The sequence below is a fragment of the Echinops telfairi genome, unplaced genomic scaffold (genome assembly GCF_000313985.2).
Source record: "Echinops telfairi isolate 266 unplaced genomic scaffold, ASM31398v2 ScPeMD7_21;HRSCAF=78, whole genome shotgun sequence".
In the NCBI taxonomy this organism is placed as follows: domain Eukaryota; kingdom Metazoa; phylum Chordata; class Mammalia; order Afrosoricida; family Tenrecidae; genus Echinops; species Echinops telfairi.
Genome location: NW_022103918.1, coordinates 299,946 through 326,219, shown reverse-complemented (window position 1 = coordinate 326,219; position 26,274 = coordinate 299,946). Strand labels below are relative to the sequence as shown.

At 39.6% G+C, this 26,274-nt stretch overlaps 2 protein-coding genes across 4 annotated transcripts in view; one reads left to right on the top strand and one right to left on the bottom strand.

The window, feature by feature from the left end:
* Positions 1-5,526, top strand: part of PLBD1 (phospholipase B domain containing 1) — an 83,049-nt gene extending 77,523 nt beyond the window's left edge. Inside the window, exons 9-11 of the mRNA XM_004713797.3 lie at positions 1,979-2,164; positions 2,832-2,938; positions 5,273-5,526. Of these exons, the coding sequence (XP_004713854.1) occupies positions 1,979-2,164; positions 2,832-2,938; positions 5,273-5,443 (464 nt within the window). The 3' untranslated portion in view covers positions 5,444-5,526. The remainder of the gene's footprint in view (positions 1-1,978; positions 2,165-2,831; positions 2,939-5,272) is intronic.
* A 2,586-nt stretch (positions 5,527-8,112) lies between these two features.
* Positions 8,113-26,274, bottom strand: part of LOC101639157 (activating transcription factor 7 interacting protein) — a 115,778-nt gene continuing 97,616 nt past the window's right edge. For 2 of the 3 annotated variants that reach the window (XM_004713760.2, XM_045288388.1), the window contains exons 11-15: positions 24,179-24,257; positions 20,525-20,680; positions 17,966-18,148; positions 14,713-14,825; positions 8,113-12,564 (exon numbers count right to left, since the gene is read on the bottom strand). In XM_004713760.2, the coding sequence (XP_004713817.1) occupies positions 12,145-12,564; positions 14,713-14,825; positions 17,966-18,148; positions 20,525-20,680; positions 24,179-24,257 (951 nt within the window). In that variant the 3' untranslated portion in view covers positions 8,113-12,144. The remainder of the gene's footprint in view (positions 12,565-14,712; positions 14,826-17,965; positions 18,149-20,524; positions 20,681-24,178; positions 24,258-26,274) is intronic. The other variant, XM_045288389.1, reaches the window with a different exon arrangement.

Below are 26,274 nucleotides of genomic sequence, written 5' to 3'. Positions count from 1 at the left end.
ACTTAAACACGGGCTCCCAAAATATCAGTCCTTGGTTATGAGAGGATTCCCCCTGGAAGTGCAGAGCCATGTATGCACTCTAGTATCTCTTTAAATCTGAAACCCCGGAACCGTGAGAGTTTGTGGGTGTGGGTGTGGGAATGTGGCCCTTAGCAATTCCATAGGTTGTCATGAGAATGACGTGATCCAGGCACATTTTTTAAAAAAAATCATTTTATTAGGGGCTCATACAACTCTTATCACATCCATACACACATCAATTGTGTAAAGCGCATTTGTACATTCATTGCCCTCACCAGTCTCAAAACATTTTCTCTCCACTTAAACCCCCCGCATTAGGCCATTTTCCCCTCTTGATAGTTTATAAATTATTTTGTCATATCTTGCCCTGTCCGACGTCTCCCTTCACCCACTTTTCTGTTGTCCGTCCCCCAGGGAGGAGGTCACATATAGTTCCTTGTAATCGGTTCCCTCTTTCATACCCACTCTCCCTCTACCCTCCCAGTATCGCCACTCATACCACTGATCCTGTAGGGCTCATCCGCCCTGGATTCCCCGTTTCTATCTGTACCAGTGTACATCCTCTGGTCTAGCCAGACTTGCAAGGTTGAATTTGAGTCATGGTAGTGGGAGCGGGGAGGAAACATTTAGGAACTAGAGGAAAGTTGTATTTTTCCTGAGTTACATCGCACCCTGACTGGCTCATCTCCTCCCTGAGACCCCTCTGCAAGGGGATCTCCAGTGGCCTACAAATGGGCTTTGGATCTCCACTCCGCACTCCCCCCATCATTCACTATGGTAAGATTTTTGTTCTGATGCCTTATACCTGATCCCTTCGCCACCTTGTAGTTGAATAGGATGGTGTGCTTCTTCCATGTGGGCTTTGTTGCTTCTGAGCTTGATGGCCGCTTGATTACCCTCAAGGCTTTAAGACCCCAGACGCTATACTTTTTGATAGCCGGGCACCATCAGCTTTCCTCGCTACATTTGCCAGGCACATTTTTAAATGCAGTGCTGGCATGCAGCCAGCACTGCTACCTTGCTTCCAGCACCCAGGCACTCATCCTTGATGACTGGTGATTTGATAAATAAACACCAAGATGATGTCTGAGTGAAGAGTTCAAAGCTGGGCCTTTGAGTGCTGAGAGTCAAAAGAATCGCATGCCTCTGGGGATTTTGAAGTTTTATCTCCTGTCTCCTTACACTATGGACTCCCCAGGACCCCCCACCCCCTGCCAACACAGCTGGGGGTAAAAAGGAGGTCAGCTGCCCATGAGCTGGTTGAATAGTTCCGAGCCTGGGTTCAAGTGTTTTGGTACTCAGTGCTGTTTTTCCACTACTCCAGGTTAGCACCTAGCATCCCTTCCTGCCTCCTTTAGGGCCACTTGATGAAGCTACCCTCTGGCATTTCAATACCAGCCTTCACTTAGCTGAGTTCCCCGGGTTACTTTGCATTATGGCTCTATACAGAATATGGTTATTTCCTGGCTTATCGATTGCTTTTCAAGTTTGGGGTCAACAAATCAAATGCGGATGTTCTCCTTCGACAGTGGCAGGACATGGAGGTCGAACACTGGTGACAGAGGGGTTGCTCATTGGGCTGCTAATCACAACTCAACAGTTCTGAACAACCAGCTGTTCCAAAATAGAAAGAGGCGGCTTTCTACTCCCGTAGAGTTAGTTCCAGAAACCCACAGGGGCAGTGCTACCTGTCCTATAGCATCGCCAGGAGTCAGCAGTGACTTAATGGCAGTTTGTTTATTGGCCAGCTGGTTATACTAACTCTGAATATTTAACAAGATTGGCTTGGCTGTGAATGTTCATGTTCAAAATTTTATTTTCTATAGAGTATCATTATGTATTTATGTGTCTGTGGCAATTTTCAGAGTAATCATTCCTTTCTTTCATTGGTCCTCTCTTATTTTCTGTCTGTCTCTCCGTCATCTCCACCCCCCCCTCATCTTCCAATCCAAATCAGGATACTGGCCCTCCTACAACATTCCTTTCCATGAAAAAATCTACTCCTGGAGCGGCTATCCACTGTTAGTTAAGAAGCTGGGCTTGGACTACTCTTATGAAATGGCCCCACGAGCCAAAATCTTCCGGCGCGATCAAGGGAAAGTGACTGATATGGAGTCTATGAAATATATCTTGCGATACAACAGTACGTAGCACATTTCTCAAGACTCATTCTTCAAAACTCCTTTTCTCTTCTCTGGATAAAGAATCCATGTAAGTTAATTATCTCTGTACTAAAAGGAATTCTAAAAAGTTGCTGAATTAAGAGTCTTATATTCAATTAATAAGCATATTTTATACACAGTAGGATTTTGCCCTCTTTGTAAAATAGCAGGAAGAGACTACAGATTTAATTTTTTTTAAAAAAGGAAAATCAGAAATTAGCTACGTGGACTCTTCTAGATCTGCCAACACAGGTTTCCTTTCAAGGGTAAAAGAGTAGGAAAAATAGAGAGGGGCGGGTTGGAGTATGAACACCTTTAATTTTGATCAACAGTACTGAAGTCAAATTTGTATTTATGTATTGGGAAAAGTATCTCGCTTGTATATTTGTCCTCTATTATCTCTCTTTCACTCATTCTTCACGAAGCCAGGTTCTTTAGGGCAGGCTGGGTCTTGGGCAAGGGATTAGACATTGCCTCTCTTAGTATACACTCCAGGAGACTGAGTTAACAGAGCAAGTTGGGATGAGGGGGCTTGTGAGGAGTATGCTTTGACTATCTACTCTCTCACAGGTCTAAAAAGTTTACTGTGAATGAATGTATCTCAGAACATTCAACACTCACTCTTTTCCCCATCATCCTGTTTCTTAGGATACAAGGAGGACCCTTACAGCCGTGGTGATCCCTGTAATACCATCTGCTGCCGCCAGGACCTTAATTTAAAGAACCCAGCCCCTATCGGTTGCTATGACACAAAGGTAACATGCTATTGACTTTTCAACTTAATTTCCACCAAGACTTAGACTTACTCAAAGGCAAAGGTGCTGAGATATTTGTGGTATAAAGCACAGTCCTCTCTCTAACCATAAACTAAATTCTGAATTCAGCTTTTCAGCAGAGATTCAGATAGCAGGTCCCATGGACTAACTTCAGTCACTGCTCTGCCACTTAATCGTAATGTTTCTGTTCCCTTATCCGTAAAATGGAAATGAGTACTTACTTTGCAGTGGTAATATGAAGAATAAATTGCTAATCAGTTTAAAAATTTTATGAGTACTTAATATGAGTTATCTGTACATGTAAATAATCTGATGGTCACGATTGTGATATTGTTGACCCAAGTTTTACCTCGCCCAACATGCAAAGAACATGTTTTTGAGAAGAGTATGAATTCACATTAGACATAAACAGATTTAAGACATCGTCAGATGTCTTAAGTACTAAAGGAGCATTGGGTAAGTGCTATTGTGTCTCTTACTGTAGACAAGTAGGCAGTGGGACGCTGGAGATGGCTTGTACCGGCTAGGGAAAGGCAATTGGTAAAGGCCATTGCTATCATAGTAGCTTGAAAAGGGCCGTGGTGGTAGTGCTGATGTGACAGAAATCAATAGACTCTGCACACCCTCAGAGAAAAGGTGGCTAACCATTGACCTGGACAGCACTGGATTTGGGTTATCCAAGGGTGTGATTAGCCATTTGGTTGGTGGAGAAAAAGAATTATTCTACATGTTTTTGCACTTTTGGCTCAGGCTTATGTCCTTTGTGTTGCTAGTCTTGAAATTGGGGAAAAAATGGTAAGAAATTGAAGTGACCATTCTGTCTTCAGCTAAGAATGTCAACCCCACATACAAACCATTTCTCCTAAGTCTAATGCCTAAACGTGAGTGATGCTGAGAAGAGTCGGAACACCAGCTCCATCTACTTTTTTAGCTCTGTGACTCTCAATATGTCGTTTAATGTAAAAGAAAATAGCAGATGTGGAGAATCTCATACACACACGAAGCCTCAATGAATATACTTGTTTTTAAGGGTGTTTGCAAACATTCGATGAAGTGAGAGAAACCTGGCCTCTCAGTTCCAGATGATAAAGAGAATTACTTGTATTGCCTTGCCTGAGAGAAGGCAAGCCTAGCTGCCTTATGCCAAATTTCACTGAGAACTTTGCTTTCCTTTGCAGACTGAAGTCTGTTCTTTTCATCAGAAAAGGCTTATGTGGAAGCATATTGGGAAACTGGTGTGGGGGTTGGCATCTGATCTAGCTTCAGTAGGGAGTAGAAGCCAACTCCACATCAACCCAAGGCTGTTTGCCCCAAGGCAGAGGTCCAGCTGTCTCCACCCTCCCTCCTTCTTTCCCCTGGTCTGTTACAGCCCAGACTTCACACAGCATGTCACTTCCCTTGCTGACTTCAATTAGTCGTCGCAGGGGTCAGAGAGTACTCATAGAGCCCATAGCATAGCCCTGGTCATGCCTCTGGGAGCATTATCAGGGAAGCCAGCAGGTTATAAAATGGTGAGGATAGTTCTTTTGTCTGCAGTACCTCTTCTCAGCCACACTGGCAGGCTTGTTCCTCTCTGCTCTCGGCCTCTCAGCCACACGGTCCTTTGGCCTTTGCCTCCTGCTGTGGGCCAGGAAGCCTCCCATTCTGCCCCATTCTCAGTGCTGCTTGCGTGCTGTTTCGTGGTCCAGGCATCAGGTGCCTCTGCTACTCACACTGCTTCAGGCAGGGCTATCACACGTGCTGTACTGGGGGCTTATTTCCTGAGGGCCGAGATTTTATACCCTTGGTTGTATGCTCCCACCCTGTTACTAAGACTGGAGGGCTAGCAGAGCTCTACCGAGCAATTGGAAAAATACACTTTGTCTTCCCTGCCCTTTAGAAGAGTGAGGCAAATCAGAAGTTGTAAGACATTTCTCTCCCATCTAAGGTTGGGATCTGTTTCTACACGACTGTGAGGTGTTCTTGAGGACCGTGGATCTCACAGATCTCTGTATCTACCTATGGAGAAAACTTCTACTTAAAAACTCTCGTGATTGCCTTGATTGCTAATGTTGTTGAGGCTTTCCTGTATTCGCTGCGCAGCTGGAAGCAATCTCTCCCTTATCCACATGACAATTCCATGTAGTGAGGCTGTTAATCCCATTTTACAAACAAGAAAACTGGGGCCACAGTAATTTTACGTTTTGGAGTTAGAATTTTGGATGTGAGTAAAGGGGGCTGATGTTGTGACTCAGAGGAAGATTGAAAGCCACAGGTTCGCCATCATTTCTTCTTGTCAGGGTGTCCTCAAGTGCCTCCGCCCTCTCTTCCCAGGTGGCAGATATGTGGCTGGCATCCAAGTACAGAGCCTATGCGATCAGCGGCCCCACAGTCCAAGACGGCCTCCCGGTTTTTCGCTGGGGCTCTTTCAACAAGACTGTCCACCAGGGCATGCCGGAGGCCTACAACTTTGATTTTACCCACATGAAACCAATATTAACATGAGGGAGATGAGGAAAGAGAAGGCATTATTTTAGCTATGTTTTTCCCTTCAGAATGTATCTTAATAAAATATATTAAATTCATAATTTGTCCATTTTCCACTGCTGGTTTTGTTTATAACAGCAAATGCACTAACATCAAATGTAACAACAGTAGACTTCAGCATACAGGATGCTGACCACGAGGCCAATGGCAGAACTGCTCCTTGACGCGCCAAAATAACGGAAACCTTTTGACGCCTGGTCACACGAGGCCTGGCACATCTCCAAGTTCCCCTAGGAGGTGGGACCAGTAGCCGGTGTGGGATGGGACCAGTGCCATTGCAGACGTGGCCCACAAAGAACCTGAACTCCTCCTCCATGTTCTTGCCCCCCCCTTCTTGCCAGGCTGTGCCATAGGGGAGGAGGGAGGCATTTTCAAAAGAATCACTGGTGAAAAATCAGCTAGTGATTTTTCTGGGCGTTCATAAACATCACGAGTGTTTTTGTAGTGCACAATAAATATAGCAAAGGAAGAAACAACAAAGCTTAAGTTAGCACGTATCCAATACTGTAAGAAGATCCGTGCCATCAGCTGGGCTGTGTAGCTCTCCCGTCATTAAAACAATATACCCATGCACACAGCGGAATACTACACATTAAGTAACAAATCAAAGAAACGCCTCCTAACATGGATGAACTACATTAAATTAGTCACAGAAGACAAGTATTCAATGGGGTCACTATTATTAAAGAGTCAAGAAAAGGTTCTCACACTAGAAAAAAACATTCTTTGATGATGAGCAGGGTGGGAAGTAAGGGAAGTTCAAGGCTAGATGGCAGACAATTGTCAGCTTAAGTGAAGGGGAAGGCAAAATACAATAAAAGGGAGGTTGGTAAAGAATCACGGAGGCAGGGGGAGATACTGGGAGGGTTGCGAGAGTCAAAGGCAGCAGAGGCAAATACTGTTTATACACACAATCCTGGAATAGTGGTGACCTACAAGCTTAGGTAGACAAACAGTTGGGAAAGGAAGGCTCAGCGTGTACTCCTAAATTATATATAGGTATGTAAAAAGACATATACATTATATAAATATACATACACTATACATATGACTGAGGACATTTATATTTCCATCTGCTTCATATGTATATGCATGAAACATGGCGGAATATGCCAGGAGCAAAGCTATGAAACCTAGACAGTCATACAACTTGAGTTGCTGAGCCTGGGAGATCAGAACCAGTTTGGGGGGACACCAAGGTCAATGGGCGTTAACAGTCCACAAAGACAATGCTTTACAGCCTACTTTGGTGAGTAGCAACTTGATCTTAAACGCTTACAAGCAGCCATTTAAGGTGCAAACATTGGTCTCTGTCTTTTGAAGAATGATAAAATTTCTAAGAGCTGCATGGAACCTCACGAACCTCACGAAGGTCCACAAGAACCTCAATCTCCAGAGCCCAGAAACCAGAACTAGATGGTGCCGTTACCACTACCAGAAGGTCCTGGATGGGATGGGAGAAAAACAATGTGGACCAGAACTGAAAATTAAGACCAGACTGACCGTCAGAGACTGGTGGCACCGAGACTATGGTGCTTCGTTCCCCTCCAGGTCTGGAACCTAGTGCACTCCTGTGCTACACTAGTCAGTCACCGCAGGCCCAAAGGGCGGCGGCTCCCCGAGAACACACACACAGTTCAGAGCTTTCGGAGGGGAGGAGGAATGGAAAGAGGAAAAGCAGGGAGGTCGTGAGAAGTGATGAGCTATTGAGGGGATTGTAACAGAGTTGAAACCAAAAGCGTACGAATTACTGAATAGAAAACTGATGATCCGTTCTACAACCCTTCACCTAATTCACAAAAGAAGTTTTAAGAAATGACGAAGGCCCAGCAGCACAGGGATCCAGGGGCCGGTTGTCGCACTGCTCCAAGTGGGCACTTTTCACCAGGCCAACAGCAAAAACCTGACTTTAAAACACTTGGATGGCCGAATTTCAGTCTCATCTTGCATCTGCTTGGACTCCGTTCAGCACTCGTATTAGTACATTACAAAACGCATGTGTCTTTTGATTTACACACGATAACAATTTCATTTATTGATATTTAATTATTTATTGTTTAGATGTTTTACGGTTACTTCCACAATTTGGGGTGTTAATTTTTTGTCTGGGGGGCAGGGGAGAGCCTTTCTAAGTGTAGTTTTTGTTTTCCATTATTCCTTATGGGAAAATATGTCAATTCTCCATCCAACTCCCCGCTTTCTGAATACAACTTTGGAATGAATTGCATTTGACAACTGAGTTATCACTGTATGTCCAATTAGGCAGCAATTTTGCAGTATAGCCAATTGGGAGGCAACTCTGCACAGCAACTTTTCTCTGAAAACTGAAGGCTTGTTCTGAGGGTCATGGAGTTTGGAGGAAGTTGAATCAAACGTTCAGAGGAGTGTGCTGCTGCTGTCATCAGCGAGCAGGTGTGGAACTAACGTATGTAGAAGAGGGCCGCTGCGCAGGGTCCCCAAGCAGGTGACTCTTCTGAACCACACTTGGGTTCCAAGCGGCCTCTCTGGTTGGGGGAGGTTCAACCACCAACCTTTCAGCAAATAGGTGATTTTAAGCGAGTGTAAGTTTTTCAAAAGAACGCACAAGACTGAGAGTAATCAGAATGAATCAGAGCATACACAGAATGTTAAAAACCCAGTAGTTTATTTCAAAGTATAAATTTCAGGCTTGCTGCACAAAACCCCACTACAGTTAACACTTATACAGAAACCACTATACTGTACATTAAAAAAACAAAAAAACCTTCAAAAGCTAATAAAAATTGGGCAACTTGCCCAATTGATATTAGACATTAGGAAGGTCTTACATGACCTTATTCTTTACATTTTCAGCTGCAATAAAGAAAAATCAGGATGCAAGTTTCCTACAAAGTATTTTTACATTTAATTTTCACATGGTTGATAAAATACTTAAGCCAGGATCCTCAAAGGCAGTTGGTTACCCAATTACCTTATTTACAAAAATTAAAATTAAAAAAAGATAGCATTTAAATATAAATGATGGATTCTTAGCTGACTCTACAAACAAGAAACAAAAACAATTTTTATGAGAAGACAAAACTTGTATTCTGTCTTCTTCCTCCCCATGGTTGGCTCAAGGGGATGAGTTTAAGAAAGCAGGTAGATCTGCCACACTAATAAAACACCTTATAAAAGGATTGCTTTTTCACTTTTTGTCCAAAAAGAGGGCATAATTGGCCCAGTTAATAGGAAGGAAGGCAGAATCATACATTGATTTACATACAGTTATTTATAATAATCTAATACTGGGACATGATTTCACTGGAAATCAGAATAAAATGGCCAATAATGGGTCAGGGACAAAATTAAAGTAAGAAAAATAATCAAAAGACACGGAAGCAGCCCAAGGAGGAAAATTGGGGAGAATACTTGGAAGGCCTTTGCAGGACTCGTCTGTGCAAAGACCACAGTATCTATAGTGAGGGATGAGGATGTCACCGGCCTTATTTTGTGGCTCTTGTACAGTACTGGAAAACTTACGGAAGCTATATGCAGATCATGCAATATTAACACTAGCCTTGCTGCATAAATCATTGAGAATCATCAAAGCAAAGGAGCAAACAACAACAGAAAACCCATCTCACTGTATCCAATACAGTATGGTGCAATTCGGCCTAGGTTCTGCAGACGAGAGGGCCCCAAGGAAGAGTCCAAGCTCCTGGCTTTTGGTCCTCTTCCCAAGGGACTATCTGGCAACGGCGGCGAGGAAGAGTGAATAGGGAACACCTCTGTGAGGCAAATGGTCTCTCCAAAAAAACCAAAAATCACTTGTCAAAGAGGAAAGCTCTCCTGTCCCCTAAATGTATACAGTACACAGTATTCTGCAGTTTTTAAAAAGCGAGCATAGAGAAACAGAAGGCGCAGTTAACTGTTGGAACAGATGTTTTGTTTGTATGCAGTATACAAATCCACCGGCAGGAACATAATTTTAAAAAGAGGTTTAAATCACACTTAGAACAGGGTGAAGAGTACTCTGACAAAGTGCCCGGTAGAGAGTAACAAACCTTGTGGTAGCTACCTTTAAATGCCAGACATTGCAGGCTGAAGAGCAGAAGTTTCCAAGATCCCCACAGGGCAATACTTACCCAAGTATGGTCAGGCTGAAAATGTAGCAAACTTGTATTCCCCAAATGGGATAATTGAGCTTTATCTGTAATACTTTGTGAAAAGGTACCATGAAATACAAAAGGGTACCATGGTGTGTGACTTGCTACTAAAAAGTTGTCTTAAGTAGCTATTTTTAGCTGTGAACCTCCATTCTCACTCCCTAAAGAAATCACAAAATCAACAGCCAGCACACGAAATAAAAACCTGTTCACGATGACTCCCTTGGGTTCTGGTCTAGCACCTTTTAGTACATCAGTGTAGCTGTTGCCCATAAATCACATGGCAGCTAATTTGAGGAGCCTGAAAACATTGCAATGTTCTCTTTGTACCTTCCTTCCACCATCTGGAATAAAACAATTTTAAGTTTATTGTAGTAAAGCTATTTCCAGGTTACTATTTGAGAATTTACTATCACACCACCACCCCCCCATCCCCTTTCATAGAAAACACACAATATAGGCTAAAATAATAAAATATTTTTATCCTACTGGGCTTTCCTCGCTTGATTATATAATGCTTGAAAGCTTTAAAAAAAATAATGAATATAAACACTTATCAAGGGAACTTTTTCTATACTAGTAAGCAAATGTCACATGACCATAAAATAGGTCAATACAGAATAATTTTGAACACAGGCTAATTCTGTACACAGAAATCCTGATCACATAAATCAACATTAACTAATGTATCTACATAGAGATAGATAGATGCTCATATACATCAAGAGGATCATCAATTTCCCCATTTTGAAATGATCATTGTCATTACACTGACAACTTTACTATCATCTTAAAATTAGTCCTGGAACGAGGAACATCTACACAGTTGGTTGGCAAACTAGAGTCATGAGAACACCAATTCTCATTATGATCTCGTCCTCTGCAAGCGAAAGGAAGGTGTCAGAGACTTCACGTTTTTGCTACCTGTAGGCTTTCTGTAACATCAACCTTCACGATTAAGATGATAGCACATGACCTGTGAAGCATATTTTCTCTGAGAATTTTATAGCCAGAATTCCCATGACAGAGCTGCAAACAAAACTGCACTTAAAGTAATTCCCGGGAAAATCAATGACAAATTTGAGACGGTCAAATTACAGATTAAATATGTTAAGGTCCAGATGGCTTGAAAATTTATTTTACAAACTCCATTAATTCTTTTAAAGCATTTCCAATCAGGCGTTTATTCTCAAACTTACCCCAGCCTTGCTGTCTTAAACTATCTACACTTAACCCTAAGCTGATACCATGTAGCTGGTAATGACAATCCACACTCGAAGCTGAATTTTATTAACTCTGAAGAGAAATGGAGTTACACAGGATTTTACACATAATTGTTATAGAAAATGACCCCAGAGGAGATGCTGAAACGTCTATTCATGGCTGGCATAAATAAATGACTTGGCACCACAAAACATAACAGATTAAAATAGGTTGATCGATATGGGAATAAAGAAGACATGGTGCTCCCCCTTTAGATATTTGTTTCCTGTGCTTTGTGAATTTTACCACTTACTTCCTTTGGAACGGCACTAGGTTTGGGGGGTGAACTAAAATTATTTTCATAATCTCTAGGACATCATACAACACAGACAGTAAAGCACAATTCGTTTTCTCTTGGTCCACTTTACAGAGAGTGAATTTATATAGTGACCAAAAATAAAACATTTGTATTCTATAGAAGAAAATAGCACATCAATTTTTAATTATTATTCTTTTAAGTTAAATGTAATGATAACCACAGGTGCGAATATATATAAAAGCCTTGGTTTGGGGGGACAGGGCACACTTGCTGGAGATGCAGGAGAAATGAAGGGCGAAAGGCTGAAAGGGAAGAGTAAACAGCTATGGACATATGGCCGTGCTTATATTTGTAGTTAGTCTTTAAGGCACAAAATAAATTCAAAACACCAGATGAAGAGAAAGACAGGGCCGCCTGTGGCTTTTACTCCTGATACACAACTCAAGAGATTCTTGACAAAAAAAGATGAACTGTTTCTCCCTTGTGTTCAAATTAATACTTTTAGTTACTTTAATGTAGTCATCCTTCTTCATGTATTACTTTGGGTTTTGTTTAGATACAATTTAAATGAGTAACCATGATCCCACAGATCCCTCAGAATCAGAATCATTATCCTGCCACTTATGTAATTAATATCCTTTGATCGATTTAACTGAAAAAGAGGTAAATTTGAGAATGGAGGTGGGAGATTCCACTTCAAGAAACAGGTGGATAAGGGGGAAAAACAAAACACAAACACCCACAACTATTCCCAAGACTCTAGCCTCAAAACTAAATAAGCAAGGTGCACATTTACATTTCAAAAGTTTGAAGCTTGAATTGTCCAGGAAAATAGATTCTTGCTTTATAGGTAGAGTTTATTTTACTTTTGGTTATAAACAAATGTAGTGTTTCGGACATACCCGTCCAAGGAATCTTGCAGAATGTTGATTTTTATAATGGGTACCATGCACAGGATTAAAAACAAGACCAAAAAGTCGAACTTCTGAAAGAGATAAAGGCTTCAGGGTTTAACTGTTCTGGGAAGAAGAGATCACATCTGTTGACTGCGGGTCACAGAATGGTCCGAATCGCCCATAAATGTCCTTGGCTCTTACTGCAAAGTAGTACTTGCTGCCAGACACAAACTGGGTGAGAGTACAAGCCATGGGCAAAGGAAGTGCCTTCACTTCCCCGATCTTTTTCCACTGTGAGGGCACAGTGGCACTGGGTTCCTCGTGATAAGCATAGAGATGGTAACTATCAACAGTGGCACAGCTTCGATCCACTTCCAGGACACTCCATGACAGTACGATGCCATTTTGACTCTGAACTCGTGCTAACTTCAGGTGTGGCTTCTGAGGCAGAGATGTGCTGGCAGCTTCTGGGGGCAGACGCTGTGGTTGTGGGGCTTCTGGTAAAGGTGCTGGGTGCACAGGGCGTGGGGGCTCCTATTAAAGAATAATCACATTAATTTAAGATGATCACAACTCTTTCAGAAAAATGAAAGCAAAGGCCAGGAACTTTGGATGAACTTTCTGAAAGCGTGGAATAGAGCATTTGTCACTGCCTTTATAATGGAAGTGATATCAAAAATATTATCTTAACTGAAATTCACTCTATAAAGATATGTTTGACTGTTTGTAAATAAGTTGCTAATTCGACCAATGAATCCTGTGACGGTCTGATGGTATCTTTTTCATTTCTACACCTTCTCAAAGTTTAGTAGCAGTGACTTTCACACAGTAAGAACTCAAAACGGACATGCCGAGTAAGTCCATGGAAAACAAATGCATTGATGAGATCCATATGCCCAGTGGGGAAAAAATCTATGTATCTGAGGAAATGCACAATGCGTTGACACACAAAAAAGGAAACCAAACGTAGTTCACTGTGATCCCTAAAAGCTGGAGTAGAAATTATTTGCGTATAGCCCTGAATGGTTTAGTTTCTCTCCCAAGTGATCTTTTCTACCTAAAATAACAGTCCCTTAAGTAACATTAAATAAATGTGCAGCTAGCAAAACATAGAAGACCGTTGTGCTAATTCCATGAGCTTTGATCGAAGAAGGCTTAATAAGCGACAATAATTTCTAAAGGTCTGGTTCTAACTCTAGCTGTAGGCTTCTGAATCAGCACAAACACCACGTTTCTTCTTTTGTCTTCCAGGTTGCTATTCCCATGACACTTTCACAGGTTAACTGTTGGAGTTTAGTGGTAGGCTTTATATTATTCCCTTAACTTCTGAAGATTTGAACAGCTGAATGGAAGAAGTTTAACGTTTACATTAAAATATAGGTTCAAAAACCTATTTATTCCCAAAAGATAAGCACAGTTTATTTTAAGACAAAACACATGGGGTTCTGTTTATGGAGGAAAGAAGAAAGGCTTTGGTTGGTTGCCAAATTTGCAAAATAATATTATAAAGAAATTTGCTATATACTTTCTAAAAGTATAATCTAATGGAAGAAGTGACTTGCAGGTGCAAAAACAGTTATGGTGTATTGGTCACATAATAAAATATTTTAGAAGCACTGGGATCAAGCAATATAATTTTTAAAAAACTGGGCTGAAACTGACATTGGACAATGGCACCACTTACGCCAACTTAAGTGGTTAAATGCAACCATTTAACAGTTCTGTGACGTAGTATGCTTTTCTGCCCCAAAAGGGGGAAAAATAATCCTTATAGGCTTGTGTAAATTAAATAATACATGTAATGTGTGTATACATATATATACACACACATATACACATATATAGATTGATAGAACTATATTAGCAAGTGAATCCAATAATGTCACTGATTTTTTTTTCCCCCACTGTAGATGAGCAATTAAAATACTAGTTGCTACAATCATAGACTCTGGGGCTGTTATGCATTGGTTCTAATTCCACTTAATCCATTCCCATGTGTGCACTAGCTACCCTATTTATAAAAAAGGTTATACAGTTATAAACTTTCCTAAAGCACACCTACATGAGGAGCCCATACATTAACAGTAACTGGTTCATGGTAGCATTCCATAAATGCTAGCAATTTTCATAAAATTTTTTGGAAAGGTATCTTCCTAGGCAAAAAGTTGTCATAACTGTAAAGGTTGTTATACTTCTAAATAAAAAGTTGGTATTCCTCTTGCTTATATAAAGTTAGCATTTACATTTACATGGTGTAGTCATAGTAATCAAATTTAAGTAAAAATCACTGGACTTCTCTGCGTCTCATAACAAATAAATTCAAATACCACTGGATCATTTAAAACAGTAAGTAGATGACAATCAAACAGAACTGATACACTATTCTGAAGAAAAGAATAGGAAGCATGAAAAAAGGGAACATTTTAATTTGGTCATAAGTTAAAGTGGTTTACTTCACTTCCTGTGCCCTAACTGTAGACCCTGCTGTACTGCATACACCACCACAAGCAAACGCAATGATCGTCAGACTCCTAGAAAGACCATAATGTTCCCAATGGTAAGATCAATTTCTAAAAACTCCTGCTAGGAAAATAGAAAGATCTAGCATTTCCCTTAGTCAAAACTACTTTCAAAGGAAAAAGTGCCCCCTACAGTTTGTGGCCACTTTACCCGGGCACTTACAGCATGCACTTGTGGTGGTCGGTGGTGCACCGTGAGCTGAGGTCCCGCTGATCCCAGCGCCAGTCCGTTGTTTACAACATACGTAGTTGTCTGAGGCACTCGAACGGTGACACCTGCACAACGTTAAAAGATACAATCAATCTGATTTTAACCCAAATGTGGTGGACACTGTCAAAGCAGCATTAACTTTCAAATGTGAAGTAAATAAATAGATAAAACTTCAATAAACTTTGAAGGGAAGGGATGTGTTGCCAGAACAAGAGAGAAAATCAACGAGGAACACATGAGATAAAACAGATAGGAGATTCAATATACTAGTAAGACAGAAAAGTACAGAGAGTCTACCGGGATATTCTGGAACACTGCTATATCATATGCAGGTGGCTGTCAGGCTACTCTCAAACACCGTGACTCAAAAGACAGACTGAACCATCCTCCTAAAGATCTGTTACCCAACGATGAGAAATACAACTTTCCTCTAGTTCCTAAATGTTTCCTCCCCGCCCCCACTATCATGACACGAATTCTACCTTGCAAGTCTGGCTAGACCAGAGGATGTACACTGGTACAGATGGGAACTGGAAGCACAGGGAATCCAGGGAGGATGATCCCTTCAGGACCAGTGGTGTGAGTGGTGATACTGGGAGGGTAGAGGGAGAGTGGGTTGGAAAGAGGGAACCGATTATAAGGAACTATATGTGACCTCCTCCCTGGGGGACGGACAACCGAAAAGTGGGTGAAGGGAGATGTTGGACAGGTCAAGATATGACAAAATAACAATTTATAAATTATCAAGGGTTCATGAGGGAGGGGGGAGCAGGGAGAGAGGGGAAAAATGAGGACCTAATGCCGGGGTTTAAGTGGAAAGGAAATGTTTTGAGAATGATGAGGGCAATGAATGTACAAATGCGCTTTACACAATCGATGTGTGTATGGATTGTGATAAGAGTTGTATGAGCCCCTAATAAAATGATAAAAAAAAAAAAGATCTGTTACCTTTGAACACACAAAGTTTAAGGTACACTTGCCTTGTATTAATGAATTTTCTCCCTTGCCCACCATGCCCTATGTCAGTAGAGGATATTCACCCCACAGAAATGTTCAATAATAATATATAATTTATGAAGGGCTGAAGCGGTATTAGCGTGGGGGAGGGAGAGGATAAGGGGAGCTGATATTAAGGAGTTCAAGAAAAAAGAAAATGGATTTTAAGTGATGGTTGCATCAACTTTACAACTACGCCTGATCTAATGGAGCTGTGGATTATAATCATGTGTTAAGGGCTCCCAATAAAATGTTTTTTAAAAACCCGCAGTATAGCAAAGGAAAAAAAGAAAGAAATGTCCTGTTTTTGCATACACCAGAACAACAAAAGCAGATAATTCAATCACATCCCTACTAAATATTCCGTTCCTGGCCCACACTATAGTCCTGCCAAGTGGTCTGACTGGGCTGAATTGAAGCCTGTTTCCCACAACTGGTTCATGGCCTTGTTTATGAGGTTAGGCGCCCCCCCCCCCCCCCCACCTGAAATTGCGCTGGGTGGAGTGGAAAGTCCCCGCTAGATGAGCACCAAGCTACTGGCTCTGAGTTAATGCACCCAGTGGTGTCGCCTGGGAAGATTCCATCTGGTCACAGTGAATTTTTTCGTAAAAGCAGTTTCACCCAAACATCGTTTTTTGTGATGGATGATTTAAGAAAACAGCATGTGGCTGTAAAATTTTGTTTCCTGCTTGGGAAAAATGCTGTAGAAACTGTTGTGATGTTGGACACAGATTATAAGGACAGTGCTGTAGGAAAGACTCAAGTGTACGAGTGGTTTTCTTGTTTCTAAAAAGGTCAAAAATTGATTACAAACCTAGTTCTAGGCGTCTGTCAACTTCCCTAGCACATAAAAATGTCAACTCATAGTACATATGGAGTTCGTTCTACCAGGTCAGACTATTAATCAAGTTTTCTATTTAGAGGTTCTGAAAAGATTGTGTAACAGTGTGCAACAAGAGAAACCTCATTTGTGGCAGATGGGGGACTGGTTTTGCCACCATAACAATACACCTGCTCACGCAGCCATCCCGGTGCACCAATTTTTGGGCAAAAAACACCATGCCTCTCTTGCTCAACGCACCTAACCTCACTCCGTGAGACTTCTTTTTGTTTCAGGGAAGAAAAAACTGGGGGAGGTGCTGTCAGCCATCGAAACAGATGAGCTTGAAAACTGTCTCCAAGAATGGACATGCAGATTTGACAATGTATTAAGTTTAATGAAGAGTACTTCGAAGGTGGTAACATTGTTTTGTAAAGAAAAGTTAAATACATAGCTTGGAAAAGAAGAAATTCCAGGGTTTTCTGGGTACCCTTCGTACTGACTGCCTCAGCCAGTGAGAGACCTTATAAACTCTTGAGAACAACATTGAAACCAAGAGACGACTAGTTTATTTTGTCCTAGGAGTCACCTTCCAATAATAGAATGGATGCAACTGACTGGCCAGATTAATTCCTGTTGTTAAGATGAGCAAAGCTAAGTCACACATGGAGGGAGGGAGGGAGGGAGGGAGAGTGTGTCCGCACATGTAGATAGGTGAGAAGAACTGAAAGATTAATACAAAAGTAAGCTAGCGATTACCTCTTATGAAGATATAGAAAACAATGTTTTATTTCTGAGAAAGCTCAGAAGGGGTTCATTCCTTTTCTTTTAAACGTTTTAAGGATATATATGTATATATACCTTTTATATAAGTTTCTGCTTACAGTATACATTTTATTTCTAAGAAAACAAAACAAAGTATGTGGAAACTTCATGTTTCCTTTAACATTTCCTCTATTCTTATTTTCAGCCACCTTCCATACTTCTACGCCTCTCTCATCGGAGGCTATCCTTGATCATTATTTCTGAAGGTCAGGCTAAGTCACCATCGCCGAGGCTCACTTTTAATCGGCTGGAGTGTCTTCTCGTGGAGTAGAGTATGGACTCAGCTCTTTTAGGGTCACACTGTGACAGCACATACAAGGTCATAAGTGACACTACATGGAACATAACAGAGCACATGTCACAAATGTTCGCTTTATCTCTAACTTTCCTACTTGTGGAGAATGATGACTTGCTTATGAATAGTTTTGATATACATTCTAATGAAAACCATATACTCTGCTATTAAGTAGTTTCTGTTACATTTAATGTCAGTTATATGGCACGACAACTAAACACTGAGAAGAAGGGCACATCAGAAGCCAGATTTAAGAAGAGATGGCTTACTATTTTGAGGATTCACCTGCCTCACAGCAGGAGCCTGCATGACTGTCCCTCGAAGGGGAGCCTGTGCTGGTGGTGCCGGGAGAGTTGTATAAACAACTTGGTGGTTTGCAGGAGCTCTTGGTACAGGGAGCCTTGTTGTAACCTGAGTTACTGGATTATGTGTTACATTCACGGTGGTTGGTGCTAAGGAAGAGCAGAAAACTACATTAACATGATCAATTGTTTAAAAAACAATATCAAGTTGCCATTATTGTGTACAAAATTTATATGAAATGAAAGAAGCAGAATCAGAAACAGCAGTCTCAAATGTTACAAGGTAAGAATGCTTCCACCAGTCCAAACTATTATTGTTACAGTTCAGTCTCAAATGTTACAAGGTAAGAATGCTTCCACCAGTCCAAACTATTATTGTTATAGTTTAGATACCATAAGAAAAGGGCACGCCAACCACGTCCACTGCCCTTTCCAGTGTTCACTTTGACAGCAAGCAGGTAAAGATAAACTAAGGGTCTAACTCTGGGAAGAACCTTAAGGCACATTTTGTCCTCCCTCAATTTTATATAGTTTCTAGAAGAATGGGATTGTAGGTTCCTTTGGGTCCTCTAGCCAATTTAAATTTTAAATTGTTAACTCTGTATTCTCGTTGTGCAAGAAACTAGCTGGCTATTTTAATTTACTTTTTTTTTTTTCAGGTGAACCATCTCTACTCAAACTATCACATATCCCATTAATGTCTAGAGTAATGTTAATATCATTATAAAAAAAAGGAATTGTGCATGCTCAATACCAGCATGGGACTACAGTAATAACAAATTTAAGAGTTATTACCTTTTATTTATAGCTCTTTGATTTATAATCCTATTTTACAGATGCATACACACTAACTATATAATAAACAACTGATTTACTTTCATATGAAAAGCAAGTTCCCTAACTAAATAAATTAGAAGGAACATGCTAAGATAGGAAAAAGGTTAAAAAAAAAGTTTCTTTACTAATGATGACTCTCTAGTCTTTCGCATCTTAATTTTGTTTTTTGTTTTGGTTTGATGTTTTTCACATCTTAACTTTCAAGGTGAGTCTTTAGAAAGGAAAGAGACTATAGCGGAGGAAGAGACATTGGATTTCATTTCTTCACTCCTCGTTCTAATACATATACGCATGAGGTTACATGACATTGCATTCTAAAATTCTAACTTAGGTCAAAGTCAACTACGTATAAATGGAAAGAGACGTAAGTAACATACTTCCTCTGATTGAACTATAGTCCTTAGGCACTTAGTGATGAGTCAGAGTTTGGCAGTTTGAATCTTCCCAACAGTCCCGAAGAAGGACGGTCTGAAGCCCTACTTCTAAAAGATCACAGCCACTGACGGTCTGAAAGAGTACAATTCTCTGAAACACATGGGGTCTACCTATAAGAGTAGAGATCAACTTGCAAAGCAAAGTTGGGATTTTTAAAAAAATCATTTTATTAGGGGCTCATACAATTCTTATCACAATCCATACATACATCAATTTTTTTTCCTGTTTTTTAATTGTTGAACTTAGGAATTTTTTCCTTTTTTGGAACTTTGGGGTTTTGAGGGTGTGTGTGTGTGTTTCTTTTCTGTTTAATTGTTGACCTTAGAAGTAATTGCCATTTAGATTGAACAATAGCAGGTAAATATGAAAACCAACATAAAACCTCTACACCAGAAATAAATCCATATAAAGACCATTATTTTTACTAGCAGTGGCGATGAAGCAAAATATAATCTGACAGGGAATTCTGCATTACTATCTAGGATTCTGAAACCCAACAACTTTCAAATTAATTATCAAACTTACAAGTACTAAGTGCCCAAACACTAACCCAGCAATTCTCAAGGATTAATTAATTGGAAATCAGCACCAAAACATCATCCTTCCTACAAATTACACTGGTTCCTTAAGAGAAATGTCACTGGATAAAGTCCCATGCCAACCCAACACTTTCCTTGAGAAGAATGTGTATTCGTGTGTAGATGAAATCTTTAACCATTAAACTGCTGTAAAAGAAAATAAACCGTCTTGTGCTCACTTTGGCAGCACTTATACTGAAAGAAAATTAAATTGGCTTTGAAGATAGACTATATCCTTTAAATCTTTGATGTGCATCCTCTTGAGCAGTACATAAGTAAATTATATCTATTAATGTCTACTTCCTAATAATTGTGTAAACTCAATTTAAACCAATTGGGTTGGAGCTAATTTTAAAATCTTTGTTTATCAGTTACTTCCCAGATTACTCTGAGAATTAGTCTTTCTTTACACCCATCCCTTTTAAGGAAACTACATTTATTTTCTCAGTTTACAATGGCACAGACATATACAGCTCATACCTTCAATATACTCATTCTTATTATCAGAGTTACTACTTAAGGTCAGTAAGGAATTGCATTTAAAAATGTACACTGTCTTCAAAATAACAATAAAATTTTGCTTAATTCCCTGTTGAACTTTCCACACTATTCACTTTCAATCATGTTTCTCTATAGGCAAAACTAATGTCTCGGCTCACTGACGTGTCAAATTTACCGGTAGGTAGTAAGTGTATGGTTGTCTGAGATGGTCCACTTGTTGGCACCCCAGATGGCTGAAGGGGGGGCGCTGGCCGTATGGGTTGCAATGGTCGAGTCACAGGCTGAGACGAACCGACAGTTGATACAGAAGTGTGACTTAGTTTTTTGGGTTCTGTAAATTAAAAGTGAAGCATGGTGGTTACTGAACAAAAATAATCAGAAATACGGGTTTTATCTTTAGAATAAATTTTACTTTTGATTTCCATTTCACTTCTAATCAGGAGCTTGACAGACTGAACCTCACCGGCCACTTCATAGCAGAAAGATGTACTAATCTAGTTAGACAAAGAGTCGCAGCCTTGGAAACCCTAGGAGGCAGTTCTACTATGTCCTACAGGGACCTATAAATTGGAATTGGTCAGGGGGGGGCTCATTTCGCCATTCAAGTCACACATATCTCTAAAAGAGTTAACTTCCTTTCTGTTATAATTACGTGTTTTTGTTCATTTGAAAACTGAGTCACAGAGTTTAAATAATTGGTTACTGATCTTATCAGATTCTTACCTGACATTTTAAAAAACTCAGTTCTAAGTCTTAGGGAAAAAAAATTGTACTAGATTCAGTATGGTATTACAATTAACTATAGTAATAGTAATTTCATTTTGTACATAACTATAAATCTATATATTTATAACTAGCTGTTATCAAGGACATTATCCTAGGAGACTATCTTTAAATCAATGTGTTTTTCATCAGTAACCCTAAATGCCGATACCTAATTGTTATTTACATTTTTCTGCCTGGTAACACAAGATAAAGGCTGCTTCTTTTCATTATGCAGTCTTTGAAATAAAATATCCCAAGTCAGTCCTACCAGTACATTCTGTTACACACAGAATGTATAACCTTGAAATGTTGTTTCTCAATACCCAAGAAATTAATGTCTGTGGCACAAAGTTGATTAAAAATAGGAAACTACTATACACTAATATGAAAGATGTAAACTTCTATCTAAACACTTCTATCTCAACTCAACCCACTGATTGTTATCACCTCCATCCCATAATTTCTGGGGAGAGGGGAGGTTTGGGGGACTTACAAAATTTCTTACTAAAATGGAAGCGAAAATTAGGACTTTAGCGTCTGATACGCTAAGTGTACACAGAAAGCAATGCACTGGAGAATGGGAGAATTTACGATGCTCTAATTAAAGCTGCAGCAATGAGAAAAGCCCTCATGTGGTCGGGATGTTAGAAAGGAAGAAGTCCTGAGCTTGTTTACTTTCACGTTTTATCCTGAGTTAGTCCTACCTGTGCATTTGATGTGTATTTATTTTTGTTTCCTAGGGCTAACAACCAAAAACCATGCAAATTATGTGACAAAACTGAGGACTTCATACATGAAGAAAGCAAACTTAGACAACAAGAAGTCAAAATGAATGTCAGAAGACATTCTACAACTTGCTCTTGAATATAGACCTGTTAACAAGAAAAGAAGCGACAAAAGAGGCTGGGTAGAAGGCTTCCATGAGTCCTCTGAGAAGACAAGGTAAAATACCACAATGAAACGTGCAAAAGAAAAACTAAAATTAGAAGACCAACAGGGGATTATCTCACAGGCTGAACGAATGAAAAAAAAAAAGTCAAGCACTATTAAAGGACCCTATAAGTAAAATCAGTACTGAGTCAGAGGCAACTCGATGACAGTGAGATTTAAGGAGCAAAACAAGCAGAGCTGTTGACTCATTGGGTTAAGAGCTAACACAACAAGGTCAGAGACACAAGTCTACCAGCTCATTGCAAGAAGCTGTCTGCTGCTATGAACCCACTAACTAGACAGTAATGGGTTCATGAGCAAGATACTGAACAATACAAGCAGCATCAAAAGACGAGAGAAGTAATGCAGAGCCACTACCAAAAGGAACTGGTAAGCATTTACCCATTTCAGGGGGTACTCTATGATAAGAGAACTGATGATATTAAAAGAAGTTGCCAGGCTGGAATGAACAAATCACAGGCCAAAATTAAGTACCTAAGAATGGATGGAAAATCTATCAAAATGTTTCAATAAACCAATGCAGTGCTGGAAGTGCTCACTTGGCTAAGACAAGAAATCTGAAAGAAAGCTACCTGGGCAACCGACTAGAAGAGATTCATAGTTGGGGCTCATTAAAAAGAGATCAAACAGAATGTGGGTACTACTGAATAATATCATTAATATCACACACAGGTACAACTTTTCTAAAAATAATTCAAAAATTGTTGCAGCAGTAAATCGACAAGGAATTATCAGCAATTCAAGCAGGATTCAAGAGGGCATGGAACAAAGGTTATCACTGCTGGTAGCAGGTGAATCTTGGCTGAATGCAGAGAATAACAGGAAGATGTTTACTTGGATCTTACTATGCAAAAGCATTTAACTGTGTAAATTATAACAATTTCTGGGTAACATTGCAGAGAATGAGAATTACAGAACTCTTCCTTATGCTTATACATAACGTCTACATAGAAAACCAAGAGGCAGTCACATGAATAGGACAAGGAGATACTGCATGGTCTCAAATCAGTAAAGTGCGCAAAGACGTTCACAATACCTATTCAATGTGTACGTGGAGAAGTTGGACTATATGAGAAGGAACATGGCACCAGGATTGGAGGAAGGCTCATTAGCAACCTGCAATATGCAGATGTCATAACCTTGCTTGCTGAAAGCCAGTATGACTTGAAGCACGTACTGATGAAGAACCACTGTGAATTACCACTCAGTGTAAAGATAAAAAAAACTCTCACACTGGACCAATGCACTACATCAGCTCAAACAGAGAAGAACTGATGTATTTGAATTATGTTGTTGGCAAAGAATATATACCATGGAGTGCAAGAGGAACAAACAAATCTGTCTTGGAAGAAGTATAGTTAGAATGTCCTAAGAAGCAAGGACAGCCAGATTTCATATTGTATGCTTTGGACATGTTATCAAAAGGAACAAGTCTGAGGAGAAGGACATCATGTTTGATAAAGTGGAGAATAGATAAAAAAGGGAAGACTGTCAACAAAAAGGACTGATACAGTGGCCCCAAAAAGCTGTTCAAACACAGCGAGAGTTGTGAGGATGGTGCGAGACTAGACAGTGCTAGGGAGAAAGGGGCACTACCAGGTGGAACTGACTCAGGACACTTAATAAGGGCCAAATCTTCAGATAGTATAGTTCATTAAAAAAAGAAAAAGAAAAGCTAAGTGCAATGCAGGTAACTTGAAGCTTTTAAGTAACATTGGTCTAAATTTAATCCTGATGAATAATGACACAAATGTTTCCACCATTTTATATCCGTTTTATACAAGTCTTTACAGTCACACATTTAATTGTAAGCTACATAAATTTTGTTTTTTAAAAACCAAGTGAACTATCTTATTTCAAACAATATGATTTTTTAAATCTTTCAATGATTTAAAAATTGCTTTTAGGTAATTGTTGTCAGGTGTTACTGAGTTGGTTATGATTCACAGCGACCCCATATACAACAGGGAAATACTGTCCACATGCATTATGTAATAAAAGGCAAACAAGTACAAGCAATATAAAGATTATCTTAATAAAATGTCACAATATATTAAGAGGAAAATAAATGGCAACAAAGCCTTACTCTCCAGGACAATTATTATTTTAGTACCTTGTGAGGTTCCACACTCCTCATCATCCATTGTGAGATCGATGACACTGCCTGAATCACTGGCTGTGGGTTTCCCAGTCTGAAAAACAAAACGCTTACATTCTACAAGGAACTCTCTGGTTGATAAAAAGAAAAAAGAAAAAAACAGGAAAAGGAGACAAGGATAATAGAAATTTGGCTCAATCAGGACCCAGAAATGGTTTTTAACTAAAGAAAACACTATGTTTATATAAGTACCCAGGGATTAACATTTTCATTGTTATGAATAATTTTTAAAATAAAACAGTTTAATTCTCAAAATAAACCTACCAATTCTAGTTATTTAAAATGATTTAAAGTAAAGTTATACGTGATTTAAACACAACACTCACAGACTTTCCAACATTTAAAATGTTGACCAATCCTAACCCATGTTAATACTGTACTATTAATCCACCTAAGCACCAGGGGTAACCTTTAAATGTACCATCAGGTTTCATAAAAAAATCTAGATTTAGGTAAAATGTGATATGGTACACGTTAAACATTAAATTGTGTACCCCCCAAAATGGATGGAATTATTGGTCCTATATGGTTTCTTGTTATATGAATGAGGCCATACACTTGTAGGGTAGACTTGAAACCTAATCACTTCTTAGGTATGAAAAGTCCAGAATAAATAAAAAGAGGGAAAACACAACACACAGAGGAAGGAAGGCACCACACGAGGATTCTCTAACATGCCAAGAACAGCCGGCGTTAATGAATGAATATGGCTGAGGTCCTAATTTGTACTTTTAGTTATTCCTGTAAGAAATTAAATTTTTGGTCTTTAAAAATTACCCAAGTATGCTGTTTGTGTTGCACCAGCACTTAACTGAAAAAATATGGCACAATACAGTATATGCTTACTCTTGCAATCCTCAGAGTACCAATGAGTTCTGTTCCTAAACCTTTACACCTTTTGGTGCATAGGAGAACACTAAAGAAACATTTCCAGATACACTACAAGAGCTTTAACATACTGACAGAGTTATGAAAATTTTTGATGTGTCTCAAAAAAGCACTCACTTTATTTTGAACCACTGTCTGTACCACCAATCTTTAAGATAATGGGTTTTATGGGGGTTGCTTTTTTAACAACAGGTTGTACAAAGTTGGTCGTGCGTAACTCAAAGACTGCCTATACTATTGACTGGACACTTAAGTTGACCAAAGTCAGCCCAGTGTATAAATAATTAGAAACACATTAAAAAAAAAGAAAACAACCTTTAAAAAAAATGACAAAATAGGAAAGGAGGTAAAAAATAGAGGACTAGAAGGACAGAACTGACATTATTTACTCGCTATGTGAATTTAAATTAAGAGATACGTTTCTTCAATTTCCAAAATGTTGATTATGAAGGCTATTCCGAAGATTAATCCAGATGATAATACCAGACTTGGTAGATGGTATTTAATAAATGGTAACTATTAGAACTGAGTCTAAAAATCCCTGACTTAACAGCTTGACTGCTAACCAAAAGGCTGGCAGTTCAAACCTACCATCTTACACATGGGAGAAAAAGCCGCCCACGTATATAAAGAGTACACCTTTAGAAGCCCTATGGGGCAGTTCTACTTTAACCTATAGGATCACTAAGAGTCGACTGGCTAACAATGGGGTGTGGGATCATAATGTATTCTATAATACACAGATCAGCTCCAACAGATTAAGGTTTTCTGCAAAATTCAAGAAAATAATTCTTTGACTTTATACAAGTCAGGCCCAATCCCAATATAATGATGTCACATTTAATTATTTACAAACACAAATCTATGAAAACCGTAACTGAAAATGTCCAGTACCAAAAATATGTAAAATTCAGAACTAAACGCTTAAAACTACCTTCAAATAATATAATGGTGTCCATTCACAACATGTTCCTTATAAGGGTCAGGTTCCAACGAAGACCTCACGAGGCAAGCGTGGGAACCCGAGTAACAGGGGCCCAACTGAGCAGCTAACGCTCAGTGGAGTCCAATGATGCCTCCAGCAGACACAACATCAACACAGCTTTTAAATGAAGTGAACATCTTAGAGGAAACGGATTAGTGGTGAACGAACACAGAGGAAG